Consider the following 19,021-nt stretch of genomic DNA (forward strand, 5'->3'; position numbering starts at 1 on the left):
ATTTCCGCAGCTCCCGACGCAGGAGATTCAGGATAGTGTGATTTCGGGGACATGGGTGGGGAATGGTAGAGTGTCAGATATATACAGGGAAATGAGAGACGAGGGGGAGATCATGGTGGATGAGCTGAAGGGAAAATGGGAAGAAGAGCTCGGGGAAGAGATCAAAGAGGGACTGTGGGCAGATGCCCTACGCAGGGTAAACTTTTCGTCCTCGTGTGCCAGGCTTAGCCTGATACAATTCAAGGTCTTGCACAGGGCGCACATGACCGAAGCAAGACTCAGTAAATTTTTCTATTGGCTATATTCGGGGTTGCAGAAGAGCCGGGAGTGCAGGAGGCGAGAGAGGCTGATGTTTTGGCCTTTGCGCCCCTAGTAGCCTGGCGAAGGATATTGTTAATGTGGAAGGAAGCTAAACCCCCGGGCGTGGAGGCCTGGATAAATGACATGGCAGGTTTATAAAACTGGAACGGATAAAGTTCGCACTAAGAGGTTCGGCTCAAGGGTTCACCAGGCGGTGGCAACCGTTCATTGACTATCTCGCAGAATGATAAAGGAAATGGGAAAGTAGCAGCAGCAACCCAGGGGGGGAGGGGGGTCCTCGGGGGTGTTTTTGTATGGATATTTTTACTTGGATATGTATATTGGCTTGTTTGACTTTATTATTTGGGAGAGTTAATATTTTGTTATGGCAGTTGCCATTTAGTTTATATATTATTTATTTATTTGTTAAAAAACGGTCATTATTATTTATATGGTTTTATTGTTGTAAAAAGGAGGACATTTTTGTACTGTTTTGTTTGGCCGGAAAAAATTTGAAAATATATTTTTAAAAAGAGAAAACAGAAACACTCCAGACAACTATTGCCCCATCACTAGTACACATCAGAAACTCTCCAACAAGAGCTTGCATTTGCATGTGCTACATAAATATAGATAAACGTTCACAGAAACAAAGATAAACAAACTGATAAACAAACACGAGTACTAAAGTAGAGACATCAGGATTTTAAAATTCTCCTCCCAAACTTACATGGTTTGCGGTTTAACCTTGGATCCTGATGGACAATGGCTACATAGTGCATTAAAAAAACTAAAACCGGAGGCACAGTTTAAAAATAATCAGTCTCCTATTTAAAACGAAGATGAGGAGAACTTTTTTCTCCAAGCGTCGCCAATCATTGTAACTCTCTTCCCCAGACAATGGTAGAGGCAGGGTCATTCAGAATCTTTGGCAGAGGTCGATAGTTTATTGACTAATAAGAGAGTCAAAGGTTATTTGGGTGGGCAGGCAGAATGTGGAGTCGAGGCCATGATTTTACTGAATGGGAGAGCAGACTCAAGGGGCAGAAAGGCCTACTCCTGCATTGTATTCACTCGTCACATTAACCAGCTACAGGTACAAGGAGTTTCAATCATTCCTGAAGAGGCCAATCATTCACTCTCTCTTACGAACTTGGCAATCGGGCCCGGAGCTGGACAAGACACTAACTCAGAATCCCGCCGAAACTGGACTACTCTGCTGCAACGACGCAGCGGAATTTCTGTTTCCTTTGAAAAAGGAACCACGTGACGATGAGGAGTTAGAATATCTCAGGAAGTGGGTGGTAACTAATAACAGAACAGCTGCTGGCTTAAAGTCGCAGCTGCTGTTCACCATGAAAACCATACCTCAGCCGGGAGCAGTACATTTAATCTGACAAAGCAAAGTATAGGCATGATGAAAAAGTTAGTATCGATTGTAACTTTCCATACTCACTATTTCAACTCAGTTAAATTGAGGGATGCAAGCCTGTACCACCCACACATGACCTCATTTCTCAGGGAGTCACTTTAATGTAACCCCACCTCGCCCAACAGGGGACTCATGGGACTGAATCGACCGCTGTCACGTCTCCGCACCCTCTTCCCCCAAATTACTCCCAGAAAAGCCAATGTTATCAGAGGAGGTGCAATAGGTTCACTGTTGAGTTGCAAAATAGACCTACAATAAAAGGCTTTTTAAAAACTGCTTGGACTGCAGCAGTTCAAGGCGCTGGCTAACCACCACCTTCTCAAGGGCAATTAGGGATGGGCAATAAATGCTCAATCTACCTAGTGATGCCCACATCCCAGGAGTGAATTAAAAAAAAAAAAATCAGGAAAAAACTCTATACAGGGAAACAAACGTCTGGCTGCATAACTCTTGCTGGACTTATTGAAAACACAAGCTCACATTTCCAAACTTTACTGAGGATCTGATAAACACTCACCGACTGGCAAACCTAAAACATGTTGTGGAGAAGGAAGTGCAAACCGGAATCTCCGAGTGTCACGGGAAACAATCTGAGAAGAACAACAACATAAATATATTTACACTTTCAAAACATCATCACCCAGCACAGGTAAAATTTTCACACGGCATTTATCCAATCGGGGAGACGGAATGGAGCCATTTGGCATTAGGAATGTCACGTTTTCACAGAAATCCATAGAATCCCTACAGATCAGAAGGAGGCCATTCGGCCCATCAAGTCTGCACCCTACCTAGGCCATCTCTGAAAGAGCACACTACCTAGGCCCACTCCCCCGCAGACTCGCAACCCCACCTAACCTTTGAACACAAAGAGACAATTCAGCATGGCCAATCCACCCAACCTGCATATTTGGACTGTGGGAGGAAACCGGAGCACCTGGAGGAAACACACACAGACACAGGGAGAAAGTGCAAACTCCGCACAGACAGTCTCCCGAGGCCGGAATTGAACCCAGTTCTTTTTTTTAAAATAATAATTATTAAAGTTTTCATAAAATATCAATAACAAAATGAAAAAGGAACCCAACACGGTTAAGTACAAAACACGGTCTAGAAAAGCAACCCTTCCTACCCCCCTCCCCCCTGCACATAAATAATAAATTAACATTAACACCCCAAATTAACACAGCTGGTATATACACCCCCCTGGACCCTCCAGTGTAAATAACAGAAACAGAAATAAAGTAACCCCCCCCTCCACCTTTACTGCCAGGCCTAAGATCTCGTCCTCGTTGTCGGAGATCTTTTGTCGGGCCTCGCGGATCGCCACCCCCTGGGTCGTCTGTGTCTCCAGCAGCTTATCAATAGAAGCCTTCATCGGCTCTAGCAGGTCCGCTTTAATCTCTCTGAGGCAGCGCTGGATACCCTCCTGCTGCTCCTCCGCCCACTGCATCCATGCTGCCTGGTCTCCGCCCGCCGCCATTTTGTTCTTCTTCCCCCGCACCTTCGTCGGGTCCACCACCACCTTTCTAGTCGCCCCGTTCCTAGTAGAAGCCATATACTATCGGGGAGCTGTTCTAATCTCCTTCCCACACCAGGAAACGTCAGAAAAATGCCGTTGGGGGCCCTGAAAAGAGCCCAAAAGTCCGTTTTTGTGGGAGCCGCCGAATGTGCGACTTAGTTCCGCATAGCCGCAACCGGAAGTCCCTTGAACCCAGTTCTTGGCGCTGTGAGGCAGCAGTGATACCAACTATGCCACCCATGTTACTAGACAAAAAGAAACTTCCTTAACTCACATGATACCGATCACAATTTCTCTCAATGAATTCTACAACAGACCCAGACATAAAAGAGGAAAGCCCCCCAATGAAACACCCACACACAACCCCCCCCCCCCCCCACACCCGATTTCCAAACCCCTTTTGTGGAGTCACCTGCCAATGACCTAGCTCTAATTTGAATATTGTGCCCCCTTATGCTGCATTCTCTGCCAGAGGAAATAGTTTATTGACCCAATCAAATAGTTTTTTTTATTTTGAACAAATTGATTACATCGAGCTGCGATCGTCTAATACTCAAGAGAATTAAGCCTCGTCTAAGCAACCTGTCCTCAGATCCTGGAGTCATTCTGATGAACGACTACTAGGGGGGGACAATATCATTTTGTGAGGTGGAACAGGGGGTAAAGGCGTTGGTGTTAGCAGCAATGTGCAAGTTCCCCTCCAAGCCACACACACCATTCTGACTTGGAAAGTTCCTTTATAGTCGCTGAATCTAAATCCTGAAACTCCCTTCCCAACAGCACCTACAAGGACCTCAATGAGTCAGGAAGGCGGCTCACCACCACCTTCTCAAGAGAATTTAGGGATGGGCAATCAATGCAGGCCTTGCCAGCAATTTCCACATTCCATGAAAGAATAAAACAATCATTCCAATCATCAATTTGAGGAGTTACCTGAAGTCAGGAAGGGATCCCAAGGTCGTGTGGAAGTCCATCCCACTCCAGGCAACTTATGCATTAACATCTGGCTGGACTCAGCTATCAGATTAGCAGCAAACATCATTCCCAGATGAGCCATCTTGAACCTAAAAGATTCCACTCGCCTTCCCCTCACTATCAAAAGGGCAAGAGCAACGGGCAGTATAACTTGGGTTTCCCAAGAGCCAGTTAACATTGAGATTATGGTGGTGCAGTGGTTAGCACTGCTGCCTCACAGCACTGATGATCCAGGTTCAATCCCAGTCCCGGGTCACTGTCCGTATGGAGTTTGCACATTCTCCCAGTGTCTGCGTGGGTCTCGCCCCCACAACCCAAAGATATGCAGGGTAGGTGGATTGGCCACAATAAATTCCCCTTAATTGGAAAAAAAAAGAATTGGGTACACTAAATTTATTTTTAAAAATCATTGAGATTGACACTAATTGCACAGCATTACGGAAACGACTTTGGCGGTTACTTAGAAGATAGGAGAGAAAGGCAGAAAAAAATCCCAGAGCCAATAATAAATTGCCAAATGCTGCCTCGTGAGCTTGTAAAACCCTACAGTCAAAATAAAACCAAACTCTAAAACGTGGGCAGCCCAAGTGGATAGCACTGTGGCTTCACAGCGCCAGGGTCCCAGGTTCGATTCACCGCTGGGTCACTGTCTGTGCAGAGTCTGCACGTTCTCCCAGTGTCTGCGTGGGTTTCCTCCGGGTGCTCCGGTTTCCTCCCACAGTCTAAAGATGTGCAGGTTAGGTGGATTGGCCATGATAAAAATGCCCTTAGTGAACAAAAAAAGTTAGGAGGAGTTATTGGGTTACGGGGATAGGGTGGAAGTGAGGGCTTATGTGGGTCGGTGCAGACTCAGTGGGTCGAATGGCCTCCTTCTGCACTGTATTTTCTATGTTCTATGAAGGACATAACACTGGCTGTCTGGTACCTGAAAATAATTGTTTTGGGTCATCTCTAAGCAGAAAGTCAATGATTCGTCATTGGTTTCTCTGTAATAGGAAAATCATAAACTATGAGGCACACTGCTATTATTGTATTCGGAACGGAGTTAATTTAACCTTTTGAAATGAAAAATGAAATGAAAATCGCTTATTGTCACAAGTAGGCTTCAATTGAAGTTACTGTGAAAAGCCCCTAGTCGCCACATTCCGGCGCCTGTTCGGGGAGGCTGTTACAGGAATCGAACCATGCTGCTGGCCTGCCTTGGTCTGCTTTCAAAGCCAGCGATTTAGCCCTGTGCTAATTCTGTAACAGAACTTGAACTGTTAATCATTCACTCGCTAGCAAATACTCTGCACTCTGATAAGAAGCTTCATGTAAACATTAACAAAGCCAAGTTCACAGAGTGAAGCTGTATACGGGTGAGGTTTACAAAAGTATCACAGATAGCTTTTATTTGTTCATTCTATAGATGAGTGTTAGGATCAACTGTCTTTTATATATGGGTCACACTTTGAATACGTTTGAGACACTTGGTGTAGTACGCGGAACAGCGTTAAAATCGTGGAATGGTTACATAACAGGAGGATGCCTTTCAACCCGTCATACAATTTACAGTGCAAAATGAGGCCATTTGGCCCATCGAGGTTACACTGGCCCTTGAAATAGCACCCTACTTAAGCCTACACTTGCACCCGGTAACCCCAATGTAAAAAGAGGTCATTTGGCCCATCGAGGCGACACCAGTCCTTGAAAGGGCACCCTACTTAAGCCCACACTTCCACCCGGTCCCTGTAACCCAGTAATCCCAACTAACCTTTGGACACTACAGGGTAATTTAGCATGGCCAATCCACCTAACCCGCATATTTTGGACTGTGGGAGGAAACTGGAGGAAACCCATGCAGACACGGGGAGAACATGCAGACTCCGCACAGACAGTGACCCAATCCGGGAATCAAACCCAGGTCCCTGATGCTGGAAGCAACAGTGCAAACATTTGTGCTACCGTGCCGCCCCAAGAGCAACTCAGCCAGTCCCACCCGCTTGCCTTTTTATCAAAGCCTGTAATTATCCAAAACCCTTTTGAAAGCCATTATTGAATCTACCTCCATCACAACGAGCTCACTGCTTAAAAAGATTTCCCTCCTCAGTGTCCCCTTTGGTTCTTTTGCTAATCATCTTAAATTTGTGTTCTCTGATTCTCGACCCCTTCGCTAAAGGGAAGAATTTTTCTCCTATTGATTCTGTCCAAACCCCCTTTCCTTGATACCCAGTTGAGACAATCGGTTTTACTGTCAAGTGGCTTTGGGTTTCTCCAATCGTTTTATCTTTCAAGCCCTCCAAATAACTGTTAAAAAATCCACGTTCTATTATACACCTATTTTACCGAGAGGGACATGACATTAATAAAACCTCAATGTGTATCTGTTCTTAAATCCTTCGAAAGCAACCTAGTTGCATAAAATAGTTGTGCAGCAGAATTGTTATTCTACAGCATGTGTCCATTAATCAAAATTGCTGGTGAACAGAGTGTAACATTTACCAACGGAATACAGCATAACACTTGCAGCATAAACTAATATGCAAGCACATAGAACATAGAGTGCAGAAGGAGGCCATTCGGCCCATCGAGTCTGCACCAACCCACCTAAGCCCTCACCTCCACCCTATTCCCGTAACCCAATAACCCCTCCTAACCTTTTTGGTCACAGGGCCAATCCACCTAACCTGCACGTCTTTGGGCTGTGGGAGGAAACCGCAGCACACGGAGGAAACCCACGCAGACACGGGGAGAACGTGCAGACTCCGCACAGCCGGTGACCCAGCAGGGAACTGAACCTGGGACCCTGGCGCTGTGAAGTCACAGTGCTATCCACTTGTGCTGCCCTGATAGTCAGTAAAGAGAATTGAAAAGGGATTGGATCAGGAGGGGTCAGAAAGATATCTGCAGCAGTGCTAAGGTATGTGAGAAATTACTACAGTTTGGGAGATATTATTAGAAATAATTGTGGAAATTGGTGACTGGATCTCTGAATTTGTGTAAAACCTTTAAGAAAAAGGAAACCTGAAGGGAGAGGTATAAACCCTGAAAGCAAAACCTTAATGGAAGCTTAACGGAGGGAAAGTATAATGTAGAAGATGTAACAAGTGACTTTTGAAAGCGGAATCACTCATGGAAGCCGAAGTTCAGGGAGACAAGGTGGCTCATGGTATAAGAATTACCTGCAGGGATTTTGAAGAGAAATCCACAGACATTCACTTGGGTTCAAAGAGGAGTGTATCTTACCACAGTCATCTTGCATACATAAAAGGGACTGTGTGTGTTAATGAAACCATTTTAGTTTTCAACATACTATGTGATCAGTAATGGTCTTAAAATCTGCATGTAATTGTTAAGCTAAGGGAGAGTAAAGGAGTATTATATCTTAATCCATTTTTTTTCCTCATACAATAAAAAAAAAAATGTTGGTGTTGAAACTAATTCTACTCTGTTCCTTAACATAAAAGAAGTAAAAGTTACAGCCTTTTGAGCCAGAGTTCCATTTTAGGACCTTCCAGTCCAGCTTTTAAAAAAAATATTTTTATTGAAGTATTTAATTTATGACAGGCAAGTCTTTTTCATCATACATTTCAATTATACCATTGCATTAATCATAATTGAGGTTATAAATAATTTATACCCTTTTACCATATCCGTGGTCGAAATTTACATTTGTGTTATCAAAAACAGAGCAAAAGAAAAAATACGAAAAAAGAGTCGTGGTCTATTTACACTGCAGTGACCAGCATAGTGTAGATAAAGTCCGAGCTGCCCCTTTGATTCCCATCCAGTTATATCAAATGGGATCATAAGACTGTTTACTGTAACTGCAAAGTTGGTTTTATCAACCAAGACGTCCTGATTTAACTCTTGTTGAATAGGTTTAAAAAAAATATATTTCACGAAATGTGGGTGGGCACTGGCAAGGCCAAGCATTTGTTGCTCATCCCTAACTGTCCTTGAACGGAATGAATTGCTAGGCTATTTCAGAGGAGAGTTAAGAGCCAACCACATTGCTGGGGGTGTGGAAGTCTCATATACCCTTGACCAGGCAGATTTCCTTCCCTAAATTACTAAGACTAGCTTCAAATTCCAGATTTTATTCATTGAATTTAAACTCCACCAGCTGCCCTGATGGGATTTGAACCCATGTCCCCACAACATTACCCTGGGCCTCTGGAGAAAGGTTTAAAATAGGTTGGGCAAAAGAACTAGAGAGGACATTTCTTCACAGAAGTTCATGAGATAAGTTAATAAGAAATATTGGAATTGGGCCATTTGACCCATGGAGTCGACCTCCAGTCGATTTTAAAAAGCGCGGGAGGAAGAGAGATTTAAAAAGCGCGGGAGAGAGATTTAAAAAGCGCAGGAGCTGCGAGTCAGAGCGGAGATTTTAAAAGATCCCGGCCGAGTTTCGGGAGCCGTTCGGAGGAGGAGGAGCAGTCTCTGTCAGGGAGAGAACCTGAGAACATCTAAGACACTCAGAAGGTAAGTAAGAGATTTTTACTCATTTTTACTTTTGTACCTTTTCAAATTGTGCGCGTCGGGGGGGAAAATGAAGTGACATCACAGAAAAGCTGTGACCGGAGTGGCTGGTTGGGAATCTACACTAAATTAAAAAAATTAAGCATTGGTAACTAATTAAACATAATTACTTAATTATAATTTAGAGGGGTATCTAAGCCAGAGATCGGAGAGTACTATATTTAGCTTTCGCATTTATATTAGAAATCTAGTGCTAGGAAACAGATAGTTAACAGTAACTTTAAAAAAAATAAAAAAATTTATATAAATTTTTTTTTAAAAACTTTTAATTTTAATTAATTGACACAATGTCAGTTAGAAAGGTGCAGTGCTCTGACTGTGAGACTGTGGCAGGTCCGGGAGGCTTCCAGCATCCCGGATGGCTTCATCAGCAGAAAGTGCACCCAACTGGAGCTCCTCACAGACCGCATGGTTCGGTTGGAGCAGCAATTGGATGCACTTAGGAGCATGCAGGTGGCGGAAAGCGTCATAGATCGCAGTTATATAAATGTGGTCACACCCAAGGTGCAGGCAGAGAAATGGGTGACCACCAGAAAGGGCAGGCAGTCAGTCCAGGAATCCCCTGTGGTTGTTCCCCTCTCGAACAGGTATACCCCTTTGGATACTGTCGGGGGGGATAGCCTATCAGGGGAAAACAGCAGCAGCCAGAGCAGTGGCACCACGGCTGGCTCTGATGTTCAGAAGGGAGGGTCAAAGCGCAGAAGAGCAATAGTAATAGGGGACTCTATAGTCAGGGGCACAGACAGGCGCTTCTGTGGACGTGAAAGAGACTCCAGGATGGTATGTTGCCTCCCTGGTGCCAGGGTCCAGGATGTCTCCGAACGGGTAGAGGGCATTCCTGAAGGGGAAGGGCAAACAGGCAGAGGTCGGTGTACATACTTGGTACTAACGACATAGGCAGGAAGGGGCATGAGGTCCTGCAGCAGGAGTTCAGGGAGCTAGGCAGAAAGTTAAAAGACAGGACCTCTAGGGTTGTAATCTCAGGATTACTCCCTGTGCCACATGCCAGTGAGGCTAGAAATAGGAAGATAGAGCAGCTAAACACGTGGCTAAACAGCTGGTGTAGGAGGGAGGGTTTCCGTTATCTGGAGCACTGGGAGCTCTTCCGGGGCAGGTGTGACCTATATAAGAAGGACGGGTTGCATCTAAACTGGAGAGGCATAAATATCCTGGCCGCGAGGTTTGCTAGTGTCACACGGGAGGGTTTAAACTAGTATGGCAGGGGGGTGGGCACGGGGAGCAATAGGTCAGAAGGTGAGAGCATTGAGGGAGAACTAGGGAATAGGGACAGTGGGGCTCTGAGGCAGAGCAGACAGGGGAGAAGTTGCTGAACACAGCAGGTCTGGTGGCCTGAAAGTGCATATGTTTTAATGCAAGAGGTATTACGGGTAAGGCAGGTGAACTTAGAGCTTGGATTAGTACTTGGAACTATGATGTTGTTGCCATTACAGAGACCTGGTTGAGGGAAGGGCAGGATTGGCAGCTAAACGTTCCAGGATTTAGAAGTTTCAGGCAGGATAGAGCGGGGATGTAAAAGGGGTGGCGGAGTTGCGCTACTGGTTCGGGAGGAATATCACAGCTGTACTGCGGGAGGACACCTCAGAGGGCAGCGAGGCTATATGGGTAGAGATCAGGAATAAGAAGGGTACAGTCACAATGTTGGGGGTTTACTACAGGCCTCCCAACAGCCAGCGGGAGATAGAGGAGCAGATAGGTAGACAGATTTTGGAAAAGAGTAAAAACAACAGGGTTGTGGTGATGGGAGACTTCAACTTCCCCAATATTGACTGGGACTCACTTAGTGCCAGGGGCTTAGACGGGGCGGAGTTTGTAAGGAGCATCCAGGAGGGCTTCTTAAAACAATATGTAGACAGTCCAACTAGGGAAGGGGCGGGTACTGGACCTGGTATTGGGGAATGAGCCCGGCCAGGTGGTAGATGTTTCAGTAGGGGATCACTTTCGGGAACAGTGGCCACAATTCAGTAAGTGTTAAAGTGCTGGTGGACAAGGATAAGAGTGGTCCTAGGATGAATGTGCTAAATTGGGGGGGAAGGCTAATTATAACAATATTAGGCGGGAACTGAAGAACATAGATTGGGGGCGGATGTTTGAGGGCAAATCAACATCTGGCATGTGGGAGGCTTTCAAGTGTCAGTTGAAAGAATTCAGGACCGGCATGTTCCTGTCAGGAAGAAGGATAAATACGGCAATTTTCGGGAACCTTGGATAACGAGAGATATTGTAGGCCTCGTCAAAAAGAAAAAGGAGGCATTTGTTAGGGCTAAAAGGCTGGAACAGACGAAAGCCTGTGTGGAATATAAGGAAAGTAGGAAGGAACTTAAGCAAGGAGTCAGGAGGGCTAGAAGGGGTCACGAAAAGTAATTGGCAAATCGGGTTAAGGAAAATCCCAAGGCTTTTTACACGTACAATAAAAGCAAGAGGGTAGCCAGGGGAAAGGGTTGGCCCACTGAAGGATAGGCAAGGGAACCTATGTGTGGAGCCAGAGGAAATGGGCGAGGTACTAAATGAATACTTTGCATCAGTATTCACCAAGAGAAGAAATTGGTAGATGTTGAGTCTGGAGAAGGGTGTGTAGATAGCCTGGGTCACATTGAGATCCAAAAAGACGAGGTGTTGGGTGTCTTAAAAAATATTAAGGTAGATAAGTCCCCAGGGCCTGATGGGATCTACCCCAGAATACTGAAGGAGGTTGGAGAGGAAATTGCTGAGGCCTTGACAGAAATCTTTGGATCCTTACTGTCTTCAGGTGATGTCCCGGAGGACTGAGAGAATAGCCAATGTTGTTCCTCTGTTTAAGAAGGGTAGCAAGGATAATCCAGGGAACTACAGGCCGGTGAGCCTTACTTCAGTGCGTAGGGAAATTACTGGAGAGAAATTCTTCGAGACAGGATCTACTCCCATTTGGAAGCAAATGGACGTATTAGTGAGAGGCAGCATGGTTTTGTGAAGGGGAGGTCGTGTCTCACTAACTTGATAAGAGTTTTTCGAGGAGGTCACTAAGATGGTTGATGCAGGTAGGGCAGTGGATGTTGTCTATATGGACTTCAGTAAGGCCTTTGACAAGGTCCCTCATGGTAGACTAGTACAAAAGGTGAAGTCACACAGGATCAGGGGTGAGCTGGCAAGGTGGATACAGAACTGGCTAGGTCATAGAAGGCAGAGAGTAGCATTGGAAGGATGCTTTTCTAATTGGAGGGCTGTGACCAGGTGGTGTTCCAACAGGGATCAGTGCTGGGACCTTTGCTGTTTGTAGTATATATAAATGATTTGGAGGAAAATGTAACTGGTCTGATTAGTAAGTTTGCAGACGACACAAAGGTTGGTGGAATTGCGGATAGCGATGAGGACTGTCAGAGGATACAGCAGGATTTAGATTGTTTGGAGACTTGGGCGGAGAGATGGCAGATGGAGTTTAATCCGGACAAATGTGAGGTAATGCATTTTGGAAGGTCTAATGCAGGTAGGGAATATACAGTGAATGGTAGAACCCTCAAGAGTATTGAAAGTCAAAGAGATCTAGGTGTACAGGTCCACAGATCACTGAAAGGGGCAACACAGGTGGAGAAGGTAGTCAAGAAGGCATACGGCATGCTTGCCTTCATTGGCCGGGGCATTGAGTATAAGAATTGGCAAGTCATGTTGCAGCTGTATAGAACCTTAGTTAGGCCACACTTGGAGTATAGTGTTCAATTCTGGTCCCGCGCCACACAGATGTGGAGGCTTTAGAGAGGGTGCAGAAGAGATTTACCAGAATGCTGCCTGGTATGGAGGGCATTAGCTATGAGGAGCGGTTGAATAAACTCGGTTTGTTCTCACTGGAACGAAGGAGGTTGAGGGGCGACCTGATAGAGGTCTACAAAATTATGAGGGGCATAGACAGAGTGGATAGTCAGAGGCTTTTCCCCGGGGTAGAGGGGTCAATTACTAGGGGGCACAGGTTTAAGAGGGGAGGGGCAAGGTTTTGAGTAGATGTACGAGGCAAGTTTTTTTTCCGCAGAGGGTAGTGGGTGCCTGGAACTCGCTACCGGAGGTGGTGGTGGAAGCAGGGACGATAGTGACATTTAAGGGGCATCTTGACAAATACATGAATAGGATGGGAATAGAGGGATACGGACCCAGGAAGTGTAGAAGATTGGACTTCCGGTTGCGGTGATGCCTTGCTAGCCGCACGTTTCGGCGGCTCCAGCTCCGACGGACCTTCGGGCTCTTTTAAAAGGGAAATTTTTTGACGACGCAACCAGGTGTGGGGTGTGTGAGAAGGGAGTCCCCCCCCCCCCCAACGAAGGAGGAAACAATCGGCGGCGGCGGCTGCAGCGCGAGGAATCGTCGACCAAAGGGTCAGAAAGAGAGAAGCACAATATGGCGGCGGAGAAACGCAGGCGACATGGGGGCCTGAGCAGGATGAATTTTTGAGACGGTGCGTGGAGCTGCTGAAGAGGGAGGTGCTGACCCCGATGCTACAGGCAATTGAGGGGCTCAAGGAGACACAAAAGACCCAGGAGACAGAGCTCCGCGTGGTGGAGCAGAAGGTGACAGATAATGAGGACGAGATCCTGGGCCTGGCGGTTAAGACACAGACGCACGAGGCACTTCATAAAAAGCGTACTGAAAAGGATCGAGGCCCTAGAAAACGGAGCGCGAAGGAAGAACCTTCGGATACTGGGTCTCCCGGAGGGTGTGGAAGGAGTGGACTGTGGAGCTTATGCAAGTACGATGCTGAGCTCACTGATGGGTGCTGAGACCCCTGCGGGCCCCTTAGAGGTGGAGTGGGCACATCGGATCCCGGCGAGAAGACCAAAAGTTGGAGAACACCCAGGGCGATAATCGTGCGATTTCACCGCCTTAAGGATAGAGAAGAGGTCCTGAGATGGGCTAAAAAGGTGCGGAGTAGCAGATGGGAGAATGCAGTGGTACGGGTGTACCAGGATTGGAGTGCGGAAGGTGGCGAGAAGGAGGGCGAGCTTTAACCGAGCCAAAGAGGTGTTGCATAAAAGGAAGGTGAAGTTCGGGATGCTGCAGCCGGCAAGACTATGGGTCACGTATCAGGAGAGACACCATTATTTCGAGACGACGGAGGAAGCATGGACCTTTATCAAAGAGGAGAAATTGGATCGGAACTGAGGGACTGATGCTGCAGGAAATGTTATTGTTAATGTTATGGTTGAAGTTAATTGTGAAGTAAATTGGGAAGGGGGGGGGGGGGGGGGGGAGACATTGGGAAATGTGGACGCCGGTGAGGGGGGAAAGACGGGACATAGTTGGAGAATGGGGAAGGGGAGGGGGAGGGGAAAGGGAGCTGCGCCATAAGAGGCGGGTCAGGTAAAGGGATGTTCCCGCGCCAGAAAGAATAAGGCGGGAAGACAGGCGCAAGGCGGATGGGAGTTCCCCACACGGGGGGGGGTCGAGGAGTGAGCAGGAGTAGCCGGGGTCAGTTGAAGTCAGCTGACTTACGGAAGTAATATGGGGGGAGCAATCACGCTAGAAAGAGATCTAGCGGGGGGGGGGGGGGGGGGGGGGGGAGAACAACTGGGTTGCTGCTGCGGAAATCCAAAAGGAAATGGCTAAAGAGTGGGTGGACGGGGATGGTGTGCGACGCTGGGGGGAGCGAGTGGGAGCGCGGAGGCGGGATATGGGACTGGCCTAGAGAAGGTAATGGCTAGTCGACACGGGAGGGGGGCAGGTAGCCCCCTATTGAGGCTGATCACGTGGAACGTGAGAGGCCTGAACGGACCGATAAAAAGGGCCCGAGTGCTCGCGCATTTGAAAGGACTAAGGGCAGACGTGCTCCAAGAGATGCACCTAAAGGTGGCGGACCAAGTTAGGTTAAGGAAAGGATCGGTGGGACAGGTGTTCCACTCAGGACTAGATGCAAAGAACAGAGGGGTGGCCATTTTGGTGGGGAAACGGGTAGCATTTGAAGCAAAGAACATCGTAGCAGATAGCGGAGGTAGATATGTAATGGTGAGTGGCAGGCTGGAGGGAATGGAGGTCGTGTTGGTTAATGTGTATGCCCCAAACTGGGACGATGCGGGATTTATGAGATGGATGCTGGGGAGTATACCGGACCTGGAGGCAGGAAACTTGATTTTAGGAGGGGACTTTAATACGGTGCTGTACCCGGGGCTAGATAGATCCAGCTCAAGGACCGGAAGAAGGCCGGCAGCGGCCAAGGTACTTAAGGGGTTTATGGACCAAATGGGGGGAGTGGATCCATGGCGGTTTCTTAGACCTAGGGCTAGGGAGTTCTCCTTCTTCTCCCATGTCCATAAAGTGTACTCCCGGATAGATTTTTTTGTTTTGGGAAGGTCGTTGATCTCTAGGGTGGAAGAAGCTGAGTACTCAGCCATAGCGGTTTCGGACCATGCCCCACATTGGGTTGACCTGGAATTAGGAGAGGAAAGGGAGCAGAGAACACTCTGGCGATTAGATGTGGGATTGATGGCGGATGAGGGAGTGTGTGCAAGAGTGCGGGGGTGTATTGAGAGATACCTGGAGGTCAATGACGACGGCGAGGTCCCTGTGGGAGTGGTATGGGAAGCACTTAAAGCGGTGGTCAGAGGAGAGCTGATCTCCATTGGGGCCCACAAAAGGAAAACAGAGGCCAAGGAAAGGGAAAGATTACTGGGGGAGATTTTAAGGGTGGATAGGGAATTTGCAGAGACCCCGGAGGAGGAACTGTACAGGGAGAGGAGACGACTCCAGACGGAGTTTGACCTTCTGACCACCAGAAAGGCGGAGGTACTGTGGAGGAAGGCACAGGGGAGGAGGTATGAATATGGGGAAAAGGCTAGTCGCCTGTTGGCTCATCAATTGCGAAAGAGGACAGCAGCGAGGGAGTTAGGAGGAATTAGAGACGAAAGGGGAGACACGGTGCGAAGGGCAGGAAAGATAAATGAGGTGTTCAAGACCTTCTATGAGGGACTGTATAGGTCTCAACCCCCAGAGGGAGAGGAGGGGATGCGGCAGTTCCTGGACCAATTGAGGTTCCCGAAAGTGGAGGAGCAGGAGGTGGTAGGCCTGGGGGCACCGATTGGGGTGAACGAGGTTATTAAGGGACTGGGAAGCATGCAAGCAGGGAAGGCCCCGGGACCAGACGGGTTCCCGGTGGAATATTACAGAAAATATGTGGACTTGTTGGCCCCGTTGATGGTGAGGACGTTCAATGAGGCCAGGGAAGGGGGGATTCTACCCCCGACGATGTCGGAGGCGACGATATCGCTAATTTTGAAGAGGGATAAAGATCCGTTGCAGTGCGGGTCCTATAGACCTATTTCATTATTGAACGTGGACGCCAAATTGTTGGCAAAGGTACTGGCATCGAGGATAGAGGACTGTGTCCCGGGGGTGGTGCACGAAGACCAGACAGGGTTCGCAAAAGGGAGACAACTGAATGTTAACGTGCGACGACTATTAGGGGTGATAATGATGCCCCCAGTGGAGAGGGAGGCAGAGATAGTGGCGGCAATGGATGCAGAGAAGGCATTTGATAGGGTGGAGTGGGAGTATTTATGGGAAGTGTTAAGGAGGTTTGGGTTCGGGAACGGGTTTATTAGCTGGGTTAGACTTCTTTATGGGGCTCCAACGGCAAGTGTAGTTACGGGTCGACAAAGATCGGAGTATTTCCGACTATATAGGGGAACAAGACAGGGATGCCCGCTGTCTCCATTGTTGTTTGCGTTGGCAATTGAACCTCTGGCCATGGCGTTGAGAGACTCCAGGAAATGGAGAGGGGTGATTAGAGGGGGAGATGAACACCGAGTCTCATTATACGCAGATGACCTATTGTTATACGTGTCGGACCCAGCGGGGGGGGATGATAGAGGTTATGCGAATGTTGAGGGAGTTCGGGGATTTCTCGGGGTATAGGCTAAACATGGGGAAGAGTGAATTATTTGTGATACATCCAGGGGACCAGAGTAGAGAGATAGAAGGCTTGCCTCTAAGGAAAGTGGAAAGAAACTTCCGATACCTGGGGATTCAGATCGCTAGGAGCTGGGGAACCTTGCACAGACTTAATCTGACACGGCTGGTAGAACAAATGGAGGAGGACTTTAAGAGGTGGGACATGCAGCCTCTGTCGCTGGCGGGCAGGGTGCAAGCAATTAAGATGATGGTCCTCCCGAGGTTCTTATTTGTATTTCAATGTCTCCCTATACTAATCACGAAGACCTTTTTTAATAAAATAGACAGGAGCATAACGAGCTTCGTGTGGGCAGGGAAAGTTCCGATAGTAAGGAGGGGGTTCCTTCAGCGTAGTAGGGACAGAGGAGGATTGGCACTACCGAACTTGGGCGATTACTATTGGGCCACCAATGTGGCAATGATACGTAAATGGATGATGGAGGGTGAGGGAGCGGCGTGGAAAAGACTGGAGAGAAAGTCCTGTAAAGGGACGAGTTTAGAGGCGCTGGTGACGGCGCCGCTACCGATCTCACCTAAAAAGTTTACCACGAACCCGGTGGTGGCGGCAACATTGAATATCTGGGGACAGTGGAGGCGACAGAGAGGGGTGCGGGGAGCCCTGGTGGGGTCCCCAATCAGGAACAACCATAGGTTCGCCCCAGGAAGAATGGATGGAGGATTTCAGAGCTGGCACCAGTTGGGAATTAGGAGGGTGGGAGATTTATTTATAGATGGGACTTTTGCGAGCTTGGGAGCATTGGAGGAAAAGTATAAGTTGCCCCGGGGAAATTTCTTGAGATATATGCAGGTGAGGGCGTTTACTAGACAACAGGTGAGGGAATTTCCGTTGCTCCCGACACAGGGGATTCAGGACAGAGTGCTTTCAGGGGTGTGGGTCGGAGAGGGCAAGGTGTCAGAGATATACAGAGAGATGAGGGAAGAGGGGGAGGAGTCGGTGGGCGAACTAAAAGGAAAGTGGGAAGAAGAACTAGGGGAGGAGATAGAGGAGGGTATGTGGGCTGATGCCCTAAGCAGGGTAAATTCCTCTTCCTCATGCGCCAGGCTTAGCCTGATTCAATTTAAGGTGCTACATAGAGCACACATAACGGGAGCAAGATTGAGCAGGTTCTTTGGAGTGGAGGACAGATGTGGGAGGTGTGGCGGGAGCCCGGCAAACCACGCACATATGTTTTGGGCACTGGAAGGGTATTGAAAGGGAGTGACGGGAGTGATTTCGAAGGTGGTGAAGGCCCGGGTCAAACCAGGCTGGGGGTTAGCTCTATTTGGAGTTGCGGATGAGCCGGGAGTGCAGGAGGCGAAAGAGGCCGACGTTGTGGCCTTTGCGTCCCTAGTAGCCCGGCGCAGGATCCTACTCATGTGGAAGGAGGCGAAACCCCCCGGACTGGAGGCCTGGGTAAATGATATGGCGGGGTTCATTAAATTGAAGCAGATAAAGTTTGCCCTGAGAGGGTCGGCTCAAGGGTTCACCAGGCGGTGGCAGCCATTTCTCGACTACCTAGGGGAACGTTAGAGGGAAGACAGATGACCAGCAGCAGCAACCCAGGGGGGAGGGCGGGGGGGGGGGGGGGTTTAGTTTAGTTTATGTCAAAAGATAACAGGGTTTTGTTATTTGTGTATTGTTGAAAATTTCTTTATTGTTACGTTTGCTTTGTAAGCGGGGAAAAATTGTTGTCTGGAAAAAAATTTCAATAAAATATACTTTAAAAAAAAAAAGGAAGTGTAGAAGATTGTAGTTTAGTCGGGCAGCATGGTCGGCACGGGCCTGGAGGGCTGAAGGGCCTGTTCCTGTGCTGTACATTTCTTTGTTCTTTGAGTCTGCTCCGTCATTCACCACACCACCATCTCTCTGCCTGTATTTATCATATTAACTATTAACGGTTATACATGCTCACGGTTGATGCTTTCCCAGTTACTTATTTTCTTTCTCAAATGTATCTTGCAGATCTTAATAAGATATTTGCAGAAGAAGGCAAGCTTTGCTTTCTTCTGATAACACTTCATTGCTATTCTATATTCACTGAAAATCCTGCCTTTCCAAAATACGAAAAACTTTGATTGTTAGCCCTTAACCTGCCAATATGTCCAACATCGTGGTTAAAGTTGAAAGGTTTTGAGTGAACAACAACACAGGTAGTTTGAATTACAGCTATGGTGACTCGGGTCAATTCACAGCAAGCTCACGCCATCGCTCACCTCTTTATCGATCAGCTTCAATAGATACTTGGTGTTTGGGTCCTCAAGTGTGATTGGTGGACCTTTAACCTTGAACTGAAATAGCTTTAGAATCAAGTCAACCAGCGACCTCAGAAAGGAGCCAAACACCT

At 47.6% G+C, this 19,021-nt stretch overlaps 1 protein-coding gene across 1 annotated transcript in view; it reads right to left on the reverse strand.

The window, feature by feature from the left end:
* Positions 1-19,021, reverse strand: part of LOC140396341 (NADH-cytochrome b5 reductase 3-like) — a 50,724-nt gene that overhangs the window by 24,348 nt on the left and 7,355 nt on the right. The window contains exons 2-3 of the mRNA XM_072484874.1: positions 18,891-19,019; positions 2,250-2,322 (exon numbers count right to left, since the gene is read on the reverse strand). Coding sequence (XP_072340975.1) covers positions 2,250-2,322; positions 18,891-19,019 — 202 coding nt within the window. The remainder of the gene's footprint in view (positions 1-2,249; positions 2,323-18,890; positions 19,020-19,021) is intronic.

This window comes from Scyliorhinus torazame, chromosome 19 (assembly GCF_047496885.1).
Source record: "Scyliorhinus torazame isolate Kashiwa2021f chromosome 19, sScyTor2.1, whole genome shotgun sequence".
In the NCBI taxonomy this organism is placed as follows: Eukaryota; Metazoa; Chordata; class Chondrichthyes; order Carcharhiniformes; family Scyliorhinidae; genus Scyliorhinus; species Scyliorhinus torazame.